At 33.7% G+C, this 20475-nt stretch overlaps 1 protein-coding gene across 4 annotated transcripts in view; it reads left to right on the top strand.

Moving 5' to 3' along the window:
• Positions 1 to 19361, top strand: part of drosha (ribonuclease 3 drosha) — a 175692-nt gene extending 156331 nt beyond the window's left edge. For 3 of the 4 annotated variants that reach the window (XM_069839849.1, XM_069839848.1, XM_069839847.1), the window contains 2 exons: positions 2968 to 3113; positions 4668 to 19361. In XM_069839849.1, coding sequence (XP_069695950.1) covers positions 2968 to 3113; positions 4668 to 4954 — 433 coding nt within the window. In that variant the 3' untranslated portion in view covers positions 4955 to 19361. The remainder of the gene's footprint in view (positions 1 to 2967; positions 3114 to 4667) is intronic. The other variant, XM_069839850.1, reaches the window with a different exon arrangement.
• The last annotated feature ends 1114 nt before the right edge of the window (positions 19362 to 20475 follow it).

Genomic DNA, 20475 nt, shown 5'->3' with positions numbered 1-20475 from the left:
AAACCTAGCATTCTCCAATCTTTCCTATTTTCTGCCTTCCTCTTACTCTCTGCATACAATCTACGTATCTTAATATTATTTATAATCTTCTGCTTCAAACTTTTCTCTCGTTCACCATTCCTTCCAATGCAATGTTTGTATAGTGTTGATGAAACACACAGTGTAAATTTAATGAAATGATTGCCGACAACAGAAAGCTGCCTCAGATGCATTTGTGGAGATCACTTTTAAGATCCATATGTTTAGATCGTCAAAGAGACACTGACGTGCCAGAATAGAAGGTAGGTACCTACAGTACAATTTGTTTCAGCATGTTGATAGGATGAAAGATGATTGACTAACCAAAATTGCCTGCACTGTAAACCTAATGGACAACAAAAAGAGATGAAGGGAACAGAAATACTCGAATTATATGGAACAGGACTAAATGAAGGGTTCAGAACCATAGTGGGCCAAGCACCATTTACTAAAACCGTAGAAAACAAGGGTTAAAATGAAGTTATTACCATAATTCAATGGAAACATATAGCAAGTAATATAAAGTATACACGTTAAAACTAAATGATATGTCAATCTTAATTAAACTATGGTATTCACTTAACTTTAACCTTTGCTTTCTCTGTTTTTAATAAGTGGCGCTTGGCCTCCTATGGCTCTCAACGCTTCAAATAGTCCTGAAACCTCTTCTGTTGATTGTAATCTCAGCTTGTGGCTTCACAGTCACATAATAGTAAATGAGTTGAGGAAAAAGAATTCTTCTCTTGTGTGTGTATATATATATATATATATATATATATATATATATATATGATATCCTCTTATATCATTGTATTCAGTTAGCAAGCAGTACATTATATTATATATTTTTGCTTAATTTGAGCAGTAGTTTTCCAATACTTTGTGTTCTCATCATCCAGTCTTTAACAATTAACAGTCTTCTTGACAGGTTTATATGAGAAAAACGAATGGAATCAAATTCTCTAAAATAATTTTTATTATTCTTTTGCACGAGTTATTTTTCATTTTCTTTTCTATTTCAGAAGTGTAAACGTCTTTTATAATGAATTGTTTAAAGAATGTTATTGTAAAGTGTTATATCAAGGTAGTTTTCATCAGTATGATTTCATTTTATATTAATCTCTGTGTATTTTTTCAAAAGTTATTAAAGACTCAAACATACACATGCATAGCCATGATTGTTTCATAAATCTGACTAATTTCATTATACAAAGTAATTAGTGTAAAATGTATTAGTTTAGGAATATGTATGGTAAGACTTTCCTGTGTTAAATTTCAACGTACCTCGTTTACATGTTTCGACCTATTTATGGGTCATCTTCAGAACTGGTCGTTGTTGGTCTTGCGTCATTTGTTCTTTTTCCTGTGAGGGTGTGTTCCTGTGGTATAGTGTAGAGTCAAAGAGTGTGTGTGTTTTGAAGTTGAGTTGTGTGTTGAGAATTTCGTTGAGGTGTGTTTTTGTGTGTCTGTATATTTCATATTGTTCTAGTGTGTTTAGTTTCTGGCTTTTTGGTTGGATGTGTAGTGTTTCCATGTCTGTGTTGATGTCTCTGTGGGTGTGGTTAGCATTTGTGATGTGTTCTGCATATATGGAGGTGTTTTGTAATTTTGTTATGGCTGTGATGTGTTCTTTGTAACGTGTTTGAAACGATCTGCCTGTCTGTCCTATGTAGAAATTGTTGCAGGTGTTACATTTGAGTTTGTATATGCCTGTGTGGTTGTATTTGTTTGTGTTGTTTGTGTGTTGAGATGTTTTTGTAGAGTGTTATTTGTTCTGTATGCGATGTTGTAATTTAATTTCTTGAATGAGGTTGCAATTTTGTGTGTGTTTTTGTTTTCGTATGTTAGTGTGATGTATTTTTTATGTTCTTGTGTTTGTGTTGTATTCTTATGTTTTTTGTGATTATGTTTTGTCTTACGTATTATGTTGTCTATTATGTTAGGGTTGTATCCGTTTTCTTGTGCTATGTATTTGATTGTGTTTAGCTCTTCGTTGTAATCTTGTTGGTTCATTGGTATGTTGAGTAGTCTGTGTACCATTGTTCGGCATGCAGCTTGTTTGTGTTGTGTGGGGTGGTTGGACTACTCAACATACCAATGAACCAACAAGATTACAACGAAGAGCTAAACACAATCAAATACATAGCACAAGAAAACAGATACAACCCTAACATAATAGACAACATAATACGTAAGACAAAACATAATCACAAATAAACATAAGAATACATCACACTAACATACGAAAACAAAAACACACACAAAATTGCAACCTCATTCAAGAAATTAAATTACAACATCGCATACAGAACAAATAACACTCTACAAAAACATCTCAACACACAAACAACACAAACAAATACAACCACACAGGCATATACAAACTCAAATGTAACACCTGCAACAATTTCTACGTAGGACAGACAGGCAGATCGTTTCAAACACGTTACAAAGAACACATCACAGCCATAACAAAATTACAAAACACCTCCACATATGCAGAACACATCACAAATGCTAACCACACCCACAGAGACATCAACACAGACATGGAAACACTACACATCCAACCAAAAAGCCAGAAACTAAACACACTAGAACAATATGAAATATACATACACACAAAGCACACCCCAACGAAATTCTCAACACACAACTCAACTTCAAAACACACACACTCTTTGACTCTACACTATACCACAGAACACACCCTCACAGGAAACAGAACAAGTGGCGCCAAGACCAACAATGACCAGTTCTGAAGATGACCCATAAATAGGTTGAAACATGTAAACGAGGTACGTTGAAATTTAACACAGGAAAGTCTTACCATACATATTCCGAAGTGATACAGTGTTAAAAGTTGTGTAATCAAGATGTGTAATTGTTTACTTCATTTAAGTTTTGATATTTGTATACTTGATATCAGAGACAAAGTAATTGTTTCAGGGTGATTGAGTGCAAGGGACCAACTAACACAAGAGTGTACACAGTGGCTGTATACTTTCGTGGAGACCGTCTTGCTAAAGCTTCTGGTCATAGCATACAGCAAGCAGAAATGAATGCTGCAAAGGAGGCGCTGGAAATGTCACAAGGTAAAAACATGCGTGTAATCATTTATTTTATTCCCTGAATGAAAGCATGCAATATAAGGTAATAAATGATTGTGGTGCCTAATTGGTATGGAGCTTCTGGGCTAAGATGCCATGGTCTACTGGTGTAGATATTCCAAGACGTTTCGTCTACTATTGTGGCAGACATCTTCAGTGGTGAGGTATCCTAGGTCTAAATCTTCTGCTAGGGGTACCTGTGGCAACTGATACCCTAACTGTTTGCCTGTCCTTATTTATAGAGCCGGGGATTGACCTTGGTGTTCCATTGTCACAGCGGTCTGCATCCGTTGGATCTCGGTGGCCTTGGACTGGTCGTGTTTACTGTGTTATGTTTTCGTTGTAATGTCATTTTCTAAATTAAAATTAGTAAAAACATATTCAAGATTGATAATGCAACAAGACTGATTGTAGTCTTTGGTGATTTTCTCTATTGAGAATGACTTGCCTTCTAGTTTTGACTATTCAGATATAATTTAAGATTTCACTTTAGTGAAAAGTAGAAAAATAAAATGAGTTATGATTTCGTGTGCAAACATTTTAGTTCATTCAAAAATATTAACCTAATAGATTACTATGATTTAGTGTCACTGTGTAAGAAGATTTTTTGTAAGACTAAAAGACATGGTCAGAATTCAGCTTCATAATATTGGTGAGTAGTTTAATATACTACTACTTATGTTGTTGTTGTTGTTATTGATTATGGGGCCTTCAATATAGGTTTGACTAAGGCCTCGCCAATCCTAGTGCCGCCAATGCTACATGTAAGTGTCATCCTCAATGGGCAAGTGATTATAGTCTTACCTTTATTTGAAGATTCACAGCTAATTGATTTCTTAAGGTCATAAAAATTCTTAACATCTTTTTTTTTATGTAAGAATAACAAAGTTACAAATTTACAGTATGAAAAAAAAATTCAATTTGGAACAAAAACGGATTTTTTTTTTTATTTAGAATATTTCTTACTATAGAGATTCTTCTCCCGTCAGAACAAAATGACACTACAGCCATGCTTTACTCTTTCCTTCCATTTATTAACTCCCATCAATCTTTATCTTGAGCATCATTTTCTGTGACCTCAATATTCTGTTTTCAGAAAGTCTGCAGTCGTCCTCTTTTTCTTCTTCCCTCCAACTTCCATTCATACACCATCTTAGGAATACATCTTATCTCGGCATTCCTTATCTTTTCTAGCGTTGATTTCCTAGCCTATCTTCTCCAGATGTCCATTTCAACCGCAGTCAGGTTATCAAAATAATTTTAGGAAAAATTTACGGAAATTTTTTGCTCCAGTCACCTGTGCTCCGTTGTCATTACTATCATTTTATCAACAGATGTATCTGCTTCACAAGTGCCCCTGTTTAGAGTATGCACGTCTGTTATCCAATAACTTGGAAGTAATTCAGAATATAAACAGTTGTTACTGTTTCCATTATATTCATTGTGTATTGAGACGTGATGAGTGGCTCTAGAAATGTAAACCATTTAACATTGTCTTAAAATATTAGTATTTAAACTCTGTCTCGTAATATGTTTCAGGCCTTTTTCCACAGTTGGATCATCAGAAACGGGTAATTGCCAAGAGCTTGTGGCGTCAACGTTGGCCTTCACATACTGTGTCACGTACAAGATCTGCTCTCTCTTCAGACAGAGACAGGCGACCTTCTTCCAAAGAACGATCAAAATCATCATCTTCACGACAAGAAAGGAAGTCATCTCGTGAGAGGAAAGGTCACAAAAACAAACAAGCTATTTTAGATAGTAAGCCAGGCTTAAGCTCATTTGTAATGAAACATATCGCGGAAGTGTCTGGAAGCAGGGGATAAGGAATAGGGTATTAGTGTTAAAAATTATTAATTAAAATACGCGAATGTCTCCGAAGATTTGTTTATGAATTTTATTCACAAGATTTATTTTATTTGTGTAATTTTTATTATCTCATCATTTGTTGTATAAATCAATAGTCACTCAATCAATCAATCTTCTTAATTTATCCAGCTGTTTGCTGACAACATAAAGTCCATTATAGTCCACTGTAGTCTTTCCAGTACTTGTTTTTCATAAGAAATGAGGAGTATTTTGATCGGTGTTCATTATAGATGTCTGTTGCTAGTAGCCAGAGTTGGGGTGTAGTCAATATATACTGCAGAGCTATGTCTTCTGCAACTGGTACTGATGATTTGATGTATTAAAATTATTTATTAAAGTGTTCAGGTCTGGATAAATTATTCTGTACAGATTGTATGAAATATTTGCAAGATTCTTAAGGGTGAGAAGAAAGACAAAAAATAACTTTTCATCGTACACCAAAATGTAATTACCAGTACTCATATTTTAGAAAAGTAAGCTACATAAAAACGGGCGGGAGAAGGAGGAAAAATGAAAATAAGAATTATATTGGTTTATCTTAAGGAGCAAAAATATAACGGTATAGTGTGTGGTTTGGAAGGGCACAGGCTTCATCCTGTGTAAGGGCAAAGATTTAATCTGTTTCCACAACCTTCAGAAGTTATCAGAAGCAAATTTTTCTCCTTATGTAATTGTGTTATTTCGCTTCAGGTTTTATATTTTTTGTTCCTCTTCTTCTGTGGCCTAATTTATTTTCAGATGGGATTTTTTGTATTTGTTGACTTATTTTAATATTTTTCATGATAATACATATTTATTTAATTCTTTCCATATGCCTGGGCCATTTTTCTTGCAAATTTGTTGGCATATTTGTACCTAATTTAAAATCTTACTGTTGAGCAACACTTTTATCTGCCTGCAGCTGCATTCCCAGCTGCTGTCTTACGACCTGCAAGGTACTCTCAGAAATAACCTTCTGGACAGACACTCATCATCATTACTAATAGCTATTATGAGTACATTGAAAATACTTCAAATGAAATGCATAACTTTATTTAAGAACATTTTACACGAAGTATTATTACATTATTTAAAGTTTCCTGGGCCAAAACATATCACTTTCTCTCTTATATATTCATATTTTATTTATTTGTAAGTATATTTTGATATCCTTTTTATTTCTATTCCTGTAAAAATTATTTTGAACTACATAACATGTGTTCAGAGATGGCAGTCAGTGTTTGTAAATAACATGCCATTGAATTTCGCTGCAGATCATTTTAAAGAAGGAAATACATATTGCTGTAATAACTTCTTTTCAGACCATTAGAATCTCTTGAACATAAAAAGTTATTACAAAAAAAAATTACAAGTAGTCATTTTTGTCTTCTCTCTCAGTCATATTGAATAAATTTAATATTGTATAATAAAATGCACCATCACTCTTTGAAAGAGATCACTCTACTCTGATGGACCATATGAAATTCAAAATCTGGGTGATGTCCTTCCTTAGAGATGAATATTGATTCAAGAGAACACTTTTTGTTTTTGTACTAATTTTAATTTCTTTCCAGAATATGCAATGCACTTGGTGGTATTAAACCTATTTACCCTTAAATATCTTCATTTTCGATTAGGTTGCGGGACAACAGGGTTGGCAAAAAATCAGGTTTTTTTGGTTTAAATATTTTCTGTTTTTAACATTTGTCACAAATAATGAACAATGAAACAGCATTTGTTTTGCAACATCACACTGACTGATCTAGAAAGAAAGAGAAAAAAAACTAAATAAACTATGTAGGATACTTTTTTTCTTCGTGACAGATCACAGATGATGTATCTATATAACCCCCTGCTCAGGCTCTATTGTTCCTTTTCCTCGTCCACCAATAAACTGACAACAATTTAGTTAAACATCAAAATCATCCAAATTTGCTTCCTTATTGAACACTAAACAGGAAAACCAACTTTGAGGCTTTTTCTATTCCCAATCTGTTTCCAAGTTTAGAGTGAATTAGTCCCAATGATTAAAAACTGCGCTCAACATTGGCTGAAGAGAGCTTAGCTGTGAATAGCTGTTGTATTGCAGGGAACACTTTGTCATGAAATTTATCCAATTCATTTTTATGACTTTGCACCAGTCCCTTCCTCACCTCAGGTTCGAAGAAAGTTTTATGGAATAATGATGATCATTTATCTTGGAATTTTATGACTAATGCTACAAAGAAATTCCTGGTTAACATTCTCCAGCAAAATTCAAGGCAGTGTTTTTTTCTTCTGAGATGAGGTCCATTTCTGCTGTTTTTTCCTTGGAATCTAACATGTATTCTAGAAGATGTGCTGGAGTTAAGGCCATGTTATATCTTTTTTTCAGTTTTTTTTTTTTCCTAGAAGAGTGGTTATTAAAATTTTACATCAATTCTTTCAACACAGAAACTGACTCTGAGATGATGCAGTTGTTTCTTTGTACTTTGTCCAATGCTGATGAAATGGGTTTCAACAATTGAGATGAAATCTTCAATGTTTCATTTCAGACTTAGATTGGATACTTGTTACACAACCTTATCAATCACTTGACGACTGTCTTCGCATATTTTCAGTATGTGAGCCCAAATGCTAATATAATATTCAAGACAGTCCACCATACTATTACATCTAACTTCACCAGGGAGGACTAGTTTAGATGATCCACACTGATGCAAACAAGAATTGGCAAAATGATTATTGTTTAAATACTTTACAACAACAAGCATATGTTTTGTAACATCTAGCATTTGAAAATCATGATCTAGAAGATTTAGCATGTGGGCAGAACAACCATAAGTTATAAGATCCTAATGATCATTGTGTTCTAAAATTTGCCGCATTTTTATTATATTACCTGCATTATCTGTGACAATTGTTTCTGTTTCACATTTTTTAAATGCTACTGGCTGTCACATCCTCTGATTGAGGTTCTGGCTGATATGTACATACATTTATTATGAGGCAGTACATCTCACTTGACGATATGTGTCAGAGGAAGAACAATTGTTTTTGTGCATCTGTAGTCTGACTTGACTAGATGGCATTTCGGAAGGCGGTCAGCTACTATATGTGCCGTAGCATTTCTGGTATGTGACGTCACAAGCTTGTACAGTAGAACAAATCAGAATCAGTCTATAACAAGTACTTCCTGAGTTCATTTGTTCACGTGTGAGTGTTTCAATGCATTGAATAAGTAAAATTAACATTTACTGTGTGTGTGTAAGATAAATAAATGGAAAAGAGACTGCAAAAAGACAAGTATTGCACAGGCAGGTGCGGAAAATAGAGTTTAAGGTATATAATTATTTTAAAAACGTTAACGAGTAGAACGCTGCTGGCCATCTTGATGCTGGCTGCAACATTGCAAACACGCAAGAAATGACTGCAGAAGCATGTGGTGTGGGATTGAGAACCCTGCAAAGAATATTGTTAGTGAAGGGAAGAGGGTTTGTTTGGTGTCATGCTTACAGTAATCAATGGCTAAGGTCATTATTGTCTTTTGATAATTTAAATTCTCTCCTGCGCTATTTGTATTGCACATGAATGTGAAGTACGATGTGGCAATGTTGTACGTTGCCTTGCTCTCTCTATCTGTCTCTCTCAATGCAAACGCTAGCAGACTACTGTCTTCCAAATTGCCATTGACTCTAGTGTAATATGTAGCTAGTTGGTGATGTATGCAATGGAGGGGGAAAGGAACTGGCCACTCTACCCTATTATCTCCTGACCTAGTCATCTCGTTAGTGGTGCCATCTTGGTATCACTTGTGAGGTTCAGACCTGTCTTCAGACAGTTGACTAAACAAAACTGGCAGTCACATGTGCTGAATAATTAGCAATATGAGGATTTTCAGAGGTATCAATTGTGTCGATTTAATAAATGTCACCTTTTGAAATTGTTGGCAACTCTCCCTGTAACTACTCATACTCGTAAAAGGTCATTTTCATCATTAAGAAATCATACCGTAGGAACAGCACAGGAGAGGAGCGTCTTAATAAACTGGCTGTCATGTACACGACAAAATTTTTGTGAATGAAAATGATGTGCTCAAAGGAACTAGCTAAGAAACGCAGAAAATTGAAATACACTGTAATAGTAATATACGTTATAAGAGTGGTATGTTGATGTTTTCATGTTCGAGGAAAAGATTGAAAAAGCGAAACATACCGCTCGTGTATCGTACATTATTTTGTGCGAAGATCGTTTATTACATACCTGAAAGAGGAATTTCTAATTAATTGCAATGAATCTCCATTTTGGTTTCTGATCAATGACGGCAACTTTTAAAAACTAAAATATCTATCTTCAACATTGTTGCTATAAAATGTTTTCTGTGTTTACTATATTCCAGCAGGCCGTGATATATGTCTGTCTTTTTTTCCCCCAGTCTATAAATGCGAACTTAAAACAAACGGTAAGGTTATGTAATGATTTATTTTTCATTTTAATATTTTAACAATATTATTTATATAACATATTGCAGTAATAACATCGGCATCTGGAATCTTGTTGATTTTTTCACGGCTTCCTTAATGTTACTTGCATTAGAAATGCAGTAACTTTTGTGGTGTTGTAAAGTTTACTTAATGTTTGCAAATATTTAAAAACAATAACTAACAGTGCAATTTAGGTGAAATTGCAGTGATAAGTTTCCAATTTATAATTATTACTATGTTAAACGTCTCTAAAAGTAATATGTTAAAAGCCTAAAGCAGTAAAATGAATATGGCGCTTAAGCGGTAAGAAGAGGGAAATTGTTACGTGTGTTACGTTGGGAATACTGAATGTGGTATTTCACACTTACTGCGTATTGGTTTTGTGCGGAAAGCAAGCAAATACGCACGATCTCGCACAAAAGTATAGTAACAAAAAGGCTGTCGATCATTTTGTCGCACTTCATTTTTTTTTTATTTCAACACACGAATATTTTTCATTCTGTCGCATGGCAACACTGTAATGAAAATTTAAATCTATGCTCACCTATTCTTGATAGCCTATGCTACTGTGAACAGAATATCTCGTTAGAAGTGTATTGTTCATACTGATTCTCAATGAAAATTTCTTAGGTGTTTGTCCATTCCACTTTTGTTTTACTTTCCTTTCCACTTTTATTTCTGGCATTTTCAGCACTTCACATGTAGTCTTATGTTTTTTTTAATATATCTATGACCATGAAGATAAGTGGATATGTCTTACAAAATTCATGTTGCAGTCCATTGTGATAATATTCTGCTGGATTTACTTCGTAAAGTTCGAAATTGTGGTGCTTCAGCCCATAATTCAGGGAAGAAAGTTGATGATTCAATGTAATTTTCTAGAATATATTGAGAAATTCAAAACATTCACTAGCAGGAGAGACCTCTGATATTAGTTCTGCAAAAACATCTGATACCTCTGATGCTGGTTAATAGGAAAGACCAAAAAATAGAAGTTTTTAACCACTTTCGAATTTCAGATGTTTTGTTTCGGAGCTTCTGGTTTTGATATACTGTTTCCTTTAATTTTCCTAAGCCAACACTGTCTTAAGTAAAATTTACATTCTGTAATCTTAGCACTGGGAAAATTAATTTTGGCAGCACTGTGTGATGCTATTTCATAATCTAACGAAAGCTCTGAAATGATTAATTGCTTTCCAATATTTGGAGACATAATTTCTTCAGGAAGCACCACTTGTTATATGTTTGGGTATTAGCATTTGGCGAAAAGCAAGTAACCACAGGAATATTGAAAGTATTAACACACAACTGTATGGTGCACATTTGATAGAAATGGCTGGGAGTATAATCAAACATACTGTCAGCCGAAACAATGATACATTCATTATTTATGAGAAACGTTCGATTTGTTTGATAAGTTATTAAGACAATTCTACTGTTGCCGTTCACATATGAAAACTGTTCTCCAATGTGTGTAACTATAGTTTTGGCAGAAGCATCTTATAAGGCTTCATCAATGAAAGAAGGAACAGAAGAAAACATTTTACAAAGCTACCTGCCTACCTGAATGGATCAATATTAGAAAAAAAATCTCAAAATTATTATTTTCTTTAATTTCGGTCCTAAGCAACTTTAAGGGTTTTGCCTTTCTTTTCAGTGCTGTACGAATTTTTTTTGTTTTAATTAGATATGATAAGATGTTTTCATGGTCATGGTAACCTGCTTTATCGACGTTTGAAAGTCTTTATTTCTCATGTTCTATGTCACTGTAAACTTCCATGTCTTGTTCTCTGTTACTTTTGATTATTTCGAAATCCATGTTTATAAAATCTTAACACGTTAAAATACACACTTACATAAACTCTAAAAGGACATTTGTTTATAAAATATTAACACATTAAAATACACACTTATTTAAATCTCTAAAAGAGCATTTGTTTAAAATAAATTCGCTAAAACCTTTGGGCCTATAGAAACCACGTTAATTCCTTGACCACTATACAAATAAGCAAATACTCTACTATATATTACCACTAAGACTAAGCAAAGGCACTCTTTGTCTGCCTTACGAGATAGGCTACAGTAGAGTACACCGTACAGCTTTGCCAAACCAAGCATGTTGAATTGTGAACATGCCTACATTAAAAGAAAAAGTGCAATGAAATGAAATCTATGTCCTTAGAATAAAATGCGATAAAATGAAGTGCAGCGAGAAAAATTTACATTTCATGTTTATGCATTAGTACAATAAATGATACCTGGTGTGAAAGATAAACACAGAAAGTATTTTTTCACGGTACTATCATGTCGTGATGACACATTGGGCATGTGCATAACTGCATTGTTGCCAAGAAGACATAATATATGCTGCATTTGTGGCCTTGTGAACTCAGCAGCACATGAGTTTCTATTTGCTTTAGTTGAGGATCTGTTTAGCCCAATGAGAAGTTCTGTTTCATTCAAACTGTAATAAATAAAGTTTTGTTACCGTATGTATTACAGTGAGTTTTTGACAAATTTTTCAACCCTCTGCCCCAGAACCAAATTCTGGTTGCGCCACTGACTGAACACATGACAAGGTTAATGATGATGATGATGAACTGGAAAGGAAGGTATATAAAGTGCATAGAGATTGCTCTGATCTTAATTATAAAACACTGTACTCATTCAGGAAGGAAAATTTAGAGTGGTTGACCTAGCATTTTCATAGCCAGGCATCACACACATGCACTGTTTATAAGAGGACGTAGATTATGAAATTACATCATGGTTAATGACACCTTTTCAAAATCTTATCATTCCTGTGAAGAGAGCATGCATTGCTTACATTAAAAAACAATGAATTGTGATAGAAAGATGCTCTGGGCAGCAAAGCAACTTTTTTCCATTCTGTAAAGCAAGCTTAGATTAGCAACAATAGAAGTCCCATCTGTCAGTATGTGTTGTTTCATTCTTCACAATGTATTCAAACTTCTTCATGGAAGAGTTTCAAAGTTTCAGAAATTGCTAATATTGTATAAGATAGAGTGAAGTTTGAGAAATGTTTTATGTACATGATTTTCCAAAATGATTGCTCCAGTTTCTATATGGTTTAATTGAAAACGTGTGTATGCTGTAGGAACGAGTTAAGTCTCTTACAGCTAGTCTCTCAAGTTTGTTGAAAGTAGCACATGCGTATGCACTGATTACTGTTGGAAAATGCCATTGTTGAAATGACAGAAATCTTTTGCGTGCGTATTTCGCAGTCTGTTGTTCTGTTGTAATTGTGGTGTGTAATTTTCGGCGCGAATTTCAACGACATCCACTGCTGGGAAGCTCATTAATTATTGGCACAAGAAATTCGTAAGGCAGAGGTGCACCTGTAAGCCACAAGTACTGGACTACTTTCAATGAAACAGTTGAAGGTATTCAGCAAGCCTACAGGAATAGCCTGAAAAAAATCAGTTCATATAGCAATTTAGGTAACTGTAAGTTATGCAAACAACTGCATGTCTGTAAAGAAAGAGGTTCATAATGAAGCAATACAAACTGCATTTACTGCAAAAGGTTGATGCACACATTTGTTACCAGTTCTGCAAGGAAGAGATGGTGAGAATGGAGGGTGATAAACAATTCTCGGATTACCTAATCTTCAGTTTTGAGTGGTAAGATGAACCACATCTGGATATGGGGAATATAACGATTTGCTGTCATCGAGCATGAGAGGGTTTCTTCTAAAATCAACTTGTTCTGAGTAGGTTCTTTCTTTTTTAGTGAAGTGATTTTTCACAATTATTTCGACAGGCTTCAACAATGGCTAATGCCACAATTAAGAGAGATGAAATACGAAAGAATTTGAATAGACTTTAAAGTACTGAGAAGTTCAATAAATGAATAAAATGAAGAAAACATAGGAAATCTGTATAAATTATATATGGATTTTTAGGCTTTCACAGTAATTGTGATCAAAATTAGATTTTTGGGTATTCCGCTGTGTTCTGGAACTTAACATTTCCAACGTTTCGGAACTACTTACAGGTTCCATCATCAGGGCAGATAGGTAAGATCAGAGTAGGCAACAACCGTCTTTGATCTTACCTATCTGCTTTGATGATGGGACTTGTATTTCCAAAATGTTAGAAATTCAAGTTCCAGGGCACAGTGGAATACCCGAAAACCTAATTATTTATAAATTGAGTTCCAGGCAATAAGTGGGGCAAGATAAGGAAATGTCCTGTCACCAGTGACATTTCCAATATTCTGTATTCTTCTATTTTTTCAGTAATAGCATAAATATTTCATTCATATCTGATATCTTCGTTTCTTACATAGTTCTCTAAATTGCAGCCCCTGACATATCTTGGAAATCTCATTTCAGATGACTGAATTTTGTTCAAATCCTTTTGTGTAATCTCAATTCATATATTAAACTTATAACCTTATCATAACTGGGTGAAATAGGATTCCTTTTGTTTAGATATTCATTAATAATAAGGTACAGAATGAAACTTGGAGACATTATCTGTCTACTGATGCTTATTATGGTACATTTTTGTAACAAAAATAGTAACACACATAAATCTTTGTAAAATTGGAACAATAATTTTGGAAAACTGTAGGTAAGAGAGAAAGGAGGCAACAAAGAAGAGGAAGAATAGCAAAAATAATAAATACATGGTTTCCGACTTCAGCATAAGAATAAGAATTATTATTATTATTGTCAGTGCTTTTCTTCTGGAGAAAAAGATTGTGACACTCTGTGTAGAATATATTGTAGCAGACAGGGAGCTGATTGCTGTCCTGTGCATGGGAATTTTGTCGTTTTTAACCTCCTTTTCGTACAACTTTAAGACTGTCAATGCCTGACTGGAGTTTGAAGAAAAATGGTTAAAAACATAATCATTAACACATTTCTCGATTCCATAATGAAAAATACAACAAAAAGGTGCCAGAACAGGTTCGTTTCGCCAGAAAAAAAAAGCCCTAATTATTGTTATTGTATTGTTATTGTCATACTCTGTGAAATAATTGATATAACATTCAGACTAAAAACGTGAAGTCTCACTAAATTGTTCAGCACAGTGTTTATACTGATTAGTTTACAAATAATCATTGTAACTATTCTACAACAACATTGTGTAACCACTCTCTTCGGTGCCACCTTGAATTAAAATTCCAGTTCAAATGAAACTTAACAGTAATATGATAGGTTTTTCTTTTTTTTAACAGAGGAGAAGGGATCTGAAAGTGGACACTAAGTTCTAAAAACATAGGCTTATTGTGTTTATCACTCCTTTTATGTGTGAATGGTAGAGTCCAAATGGCTACTTTCTTGTTGATATCGTGATTCACCTATGTGGTGCCATTAATTTGTCAATGTAACCATATAGGCTCAAGGTCAGGTGAATCTCTCTAGAACACCCTTTCACCTCCCAAAAGCATACTACGTCTCAGACTGATGTCATCTGTAAGCTAGTCAGTACTACACCATTTTGGGTAGATGATATTGAAATGATTATGATGAATATTGAGATAGAGAGAAATGGGAGAATCTCGATTAAAGAAACCTTCAGGAACCTTAACTTTGTCCACCATAATTACGTTTCCACCATCTCTGGGATTTGAATCTAGGTCCATAGTCCTTATATACATGTATATATATAATTGATGGTAGACCTATATAATCATTGTGTGTTAGATATATTAAAGGCTTATAAGTAAATACCGTAATAGTAACAGTATGTTCTTAACAGATCTCATTTAATAAATAGGTCACTGTTCTGCCAGCTGAGGTACCACGGTTTCTAACCATAATAGTAATAGTATGTTCTTACAGATCTCATTTATAAATAGGTCACTGTTCTGCCAGCTGAGGTACCAAGATTTCTAAGTCTCGTGTGTATATTTATCACAGAGTTCTCTATATCTGTGATATTTATTAAGTGGATTGTTGTCATTTGTACCACATTTCATTCCAGGTTAGATATGCCATGTCTACAAATAAATGCAAATGTTAATGTTAAGTATTTTTAATTAACATGAATAGCATACCTCAAACAAATAAATAAGCAATAATTAAATTCATTAAATAATCAATACTGTATGTAAAACAACGGGTCAACAATAAAAATAAAACCAAAACTAAAACTGGTTTTTAAAAAGTTAAAAACCAAAAATCTATAGAAACTATAATTCACGAAAATATTTATAATACAGAAAATGAAATAATGAATTCTCTAATAAAATTATATAATCATCTATCGAACTTAATTATATTAGCATCTTATTTATTTTTGCTCATACCTTTACCAGATAAAAGTAATATACAGTATGTATCCAATAAAATATTTAAGTTTGAGCATTTTAAGAACAACAGAAATGATTTTTTTTTTCAGGTGATCTTGGTCGTAACAAGTATAATTCGTTTTTAAGTAGAGACTGTATTGACGAAGTATATAAATTATATTTTATAACTTCATGTTTCGTTGCATATAGGTAACAGCAGAGAAATAAATATGGAAAACAGTTTAAATGTATTTAAGAAAACTGGCAATCATTATTTATTTTGTTTTACTTTCAGAACCAAGCAAAGACAGTGGTGTTCAAGTATGAATTGAAACTCTCATACTTATGAATGTGGTGCGAGGTTTCTGGGTATTTGTGTTGTCTTCATATCCAGGATGCGGTACAAATACCCAAAAACCTTGCTCCACCACAGTGGTGTTAATGCACAGGAAAATACTTAGCCTGTAATACTAATAGTGTGTTAATTATTTTACTATTTACAATAAAAATTGACGTCCCTACTGTACAAAAGTCACGATTAGTGATCCAACCAGTGTGTGTATGTCTGTGATATTTCTTTCAAGTTAGTAAGAATTGCCAATAAGCTGCCTTTGAAGAAATATAATGCAATTATTATTTATTTAGTTGTAAGTTTAAGTTATATGTTCTGATTTTGTTTTAAGTTGATGATCTGTAAAGTTAATTTGAAATAGAGACTGTACTGTATCAATTTTTATGTTCTGTGTTAATTTTTATTTAAATGTTTTAACATCCAGTTACGATTTAAAAAAATCATTGAGTGCTGTTTATTCTTTGTTCTCGGAATCTCTGGAGTGACAGTGATGTTAAATGTTATGTTTTATTTAATGACGCTCGCAACTGCAGAGGTTATATCAGCGTCGCCGGATGTGCTGGAATTTTGTTCCACAGGAGTTCATTTACATGCCAGTAAATCTACTGACATGAGCCTGTCGCATTTAAGCACATTTAAATGCCATCAACCTGGTCCGGGATCGAACCCGCAACCTTGGGCATAGAAGGCCAGTGCTATACCAGCTCGCCAACCAGGTCGATGTGACAGTGATAAAACAGACCTTTAGCGCAGGTGGCATCAGAGATGGCTGGTCCAATAGGAAGTGAGAGTGGGTTAATAATCGCCTGGGAGGGAGAACACAACACATACATAAAACTATGCATTCTGTGAGTGATCTTCAAACAGAAAGAGCAATTAAGCAGCAGAGAACAAATATGTCACACCACAAGTCAGGCTCAGTATTGCAATTGGGAGAGCACTGGATTGTGCTAAATGTACAATATGAGAATCTGTTTGCACGTGGTGAACATTATAAGTTTTGAAATCACGGTACCAAAATATACTTTATAAATACATTATTCAATTCACTGGTTTTCAACTTATGGTATGCTTTAAAATGAGATACGAAACACATTTATCTCATGGGCTCATTGAAAATATTCATAATGATGATTTTCAGTTTTCAGCTACAATATTCCTTGAAGATCAGTCAAACAATTTTCTTTAAATTCGTCTTATTTCACACTTTTTTGTATACTTCGATTTTGGTTACTCATTTCCTTCGTCAAAAATGACGGAATTCGTGTTTCATGCTCTTATATTGATTTAGCAATGTACTGTAATTACAGTTTAGAGAAATGTCATGTTCTCAGAATTTAAAATAATAATAATAATAATAATAATAATAATAATAATAATAATAATAATAAGTGGGCACAGCTTGAACAAACTGAAAAATCTCTGAGGAAAGAGGATAAGGGTCGATCTGGACTAGAATTGGGAAACAAGAAACGAGAGAAAGATGTCATTACTGTTTCTAAAAGATGCAAGAGCAAAAGAACAGTAGTTCGCGATCTTAGTGAAGAACAAACTTAAGATAAATGGGAAAATGTTTGATTTGAAATATTGCCGAAAGAACTTCGCATCACATGAATGTTGGATTAGAGAATTTCCGAGTCAGAAGAATATTGCGTCCAATAACAGAGAAAGTCTCAGGAAACCAGACGGAAAAATTGGCGGGAAGAAGATTAGTGAAAGTAAGACAAGACATAGGCCTTGAAGGAATTCAGGAGTCAGGAAACTAACAATTGGTGGCAGCCAAGGACATAATATATTAAATCAAATCAACGACCCTGTAGGAATGTAGGATGCAACAAAAGACGAACAGCTGGTGACGACCAAGGACAGAAATATAGGATCTAGAAGAATAAGGAATCAGAATGAAATGTGCAGCATAAGTATGTTTGCAGGGGTATGGAAGGAAGAGGTAGATAAACTAAAAAGTGTATTAAGATGAAATAATGGGGCAAATGAAGTACACACATGCAGATTAGGGAACAGCGGCTACACACAGTAGTAAATAAGAAGTAGGGAGAAATGAGAGAGACGAAGTGGTGATAGCATCTACAAATGGAAGCATATTGACACTGAAGGGAAGGAAGAATCAGAATAAATATAATATTATAAAATGGCGCTTAGAAGGACGGAAGTGATGTGTTTTTTAGGTTGGTGCAGTGCAAAAAATGACGATAAAAAGATATAATTAGTGAGATGCGGGTTTTCTAAAGAAGTAATGTCAGAATGATCTGGTGTGAAATTAACAGATTAATAGTGTGAAATAAGCATGTTAGAGGGATAAATACAGCATATACAAAAAAAAAGGTGAAATTGATATCAATGCTAAAGCAAAAGAAATGCCTAGTTAAAATACGTAAGTGAATAGTAATGATACCAGTGACTAGATCAGGGCAGAAATGTCGGTATATGAAATTTTGGGGGAAGTGTACTAAAATATAATAGACAAATGTGAAAGTGAACTTGTGATGATATGGAGGAAAAAACGGTTAAAGTAACCAGTACAGTAATATTAGTAAAAGAATAAACATTAGTGAAGACTTAAGAAAATATAATAATGCAAGTGATAAGAAATAAACTATAATAGTTGAGATGTTTTTAATTGGTTATTTTATGATGCTTTATCAACTACTATGGTTATCTAGCATCTGAATGAGGTGAAAGTGATAATGCCAGCGAAATGAGTCCAGAGTCCAGCGCCGAAAGTTACCCGGCATTTGCTCTTAATGAGTTGAGGGAAGACCACGAAAGAAACCTCAACCAGGATTTGAACCCAGACTCGCTCATTTCACAGTCACCATTACTCCACAGTGGTGGACTTAGATGATGTTATGAAGGCAAATGACAAGGGGTATATTGGGTATTAAGTATAATCAATAAATTAAGTATTAATTAAGATGTAAATAGAATGCTGTTGATAGAAATAAGTACCGTATAATGACAATGACAATGATGATGTTATGAAGGCAAATGACAAGGGGTATATTGGGTATTAAGTATAATCAATAAATTAAGTATTAATTAAGATGTAAATAGAATGCTGTTGATAGAAATAAGTACCGTATAATGACAATGATGATCATGAAGTTACCAAATACAAGAATACCGTAGGCCACCATGTCTTATAATAGGATTTAAGACAATAAATATATGATAAGCAGGCACAGGAATAATGTTTTATGCTGAAAATAAGAAACTGTGTCCTATCATTTTTAGGTTACAATGAGAGAAGTATGTGTGTGTGTGTGTGTGTGTGTGTGTGTGTGTGTGTGTATATATATATATATATATATATGTAATAATAATAATAATAATAATAATAATTTATTTAATCTGGCAGAGCTAAGGCCAGTAGGCCTTCTATTCCGCCCAGCCAGACTCTAATTCTAATTAAATGCATTTGCTTACATAGTTATTACATTAATATCTAGATCATAAAATAACATGAAAGTAAATAATGAAAATTGGATAACTAATGTTAGTGTGACAATAATAAACATTGGTAAGAAATAGTTATAATAATAATAATAATAATAATAATAATAATAATAATAATAATAATAATAATAATAATAATAATAGTAATAATAATAATAGTAATAATAATAATAATAATAATAATAATTGTAATAATAATAATAGTAGTAGTAATAATAATAATATTAATGAGATAATTTAGATATTTATCTGTGATATATATAACAATTAAACATTGAGAAACCTGAAACAGCTATTATTGTTAACAAGAATTGTTAGAAAAATATCTCGTTAGCCTATTCTTAAATTGGTTTGATGTCTGACAGTCCCTGACATTACTCGGGAGGGAATTCCAAAGTCGAGGAACAGCCACAGTGAAAGAAGATGAATATGAGGATGTTCGGTGGGAGGGAATGGATAATATTGAAGAGTGTTGTGATCGTGTGTCTAGGTTATGATGGGTGGATAAATTTTGAAAACGAGACGCAAGATAGACAGGAGTGGAGAAATGCAATATGTGAAAGAGAAGGGAAAGACAGTGGATTTTCCTACGATCTTCTAGACAGAGCCAGGACAACATTTCGAGGGATGGTGTTACGTGATCAGCCCGGCGAATATTGCAGACGAAACGGACGCACGTATTATGAACACGTTGTAGTCTCTGCGCCGAAGTAACACTTAGGTCAGTAAACTGAATATTACAGTAATCAAAGTGGGGCATCACGAGTGTTTGCACTAACATTTTTTTAATGGACGTACGTACATATGTATATGTAGTACAAATGTGTGTTATGTTCGAATATACTATGCTGGACTGTCAGACGATCTTAACTCACCTGTTTTTGTCTTATAGCTTTGAGAAAATAAAGGTAATATGTGTGTCAAGCTCAGGCTCACTTGAGAGATA

The sequence above is a fragment of the Periplaneta americana genome, chromosome 11, assembly GCF_040183065.1.
Source record: "Periplaneta americana isolate PAMFEO1 chromosome 11, P.americana_PAMFEO1_priV1, whole genome shotgun sequence".
NCBI classification, from domain to species: domain Eukaryota; kingdom Metazoa; phylum Arthropoda; class Insecta; order Blattodea; family Blattidae; genus Periplaneta; species Periplaneta americana.
The sequence above is the reverse complement of the archived record's forward strand: the minus strand, read 5'-3'. Positions and strand labels throughout refer to the sequence as shown.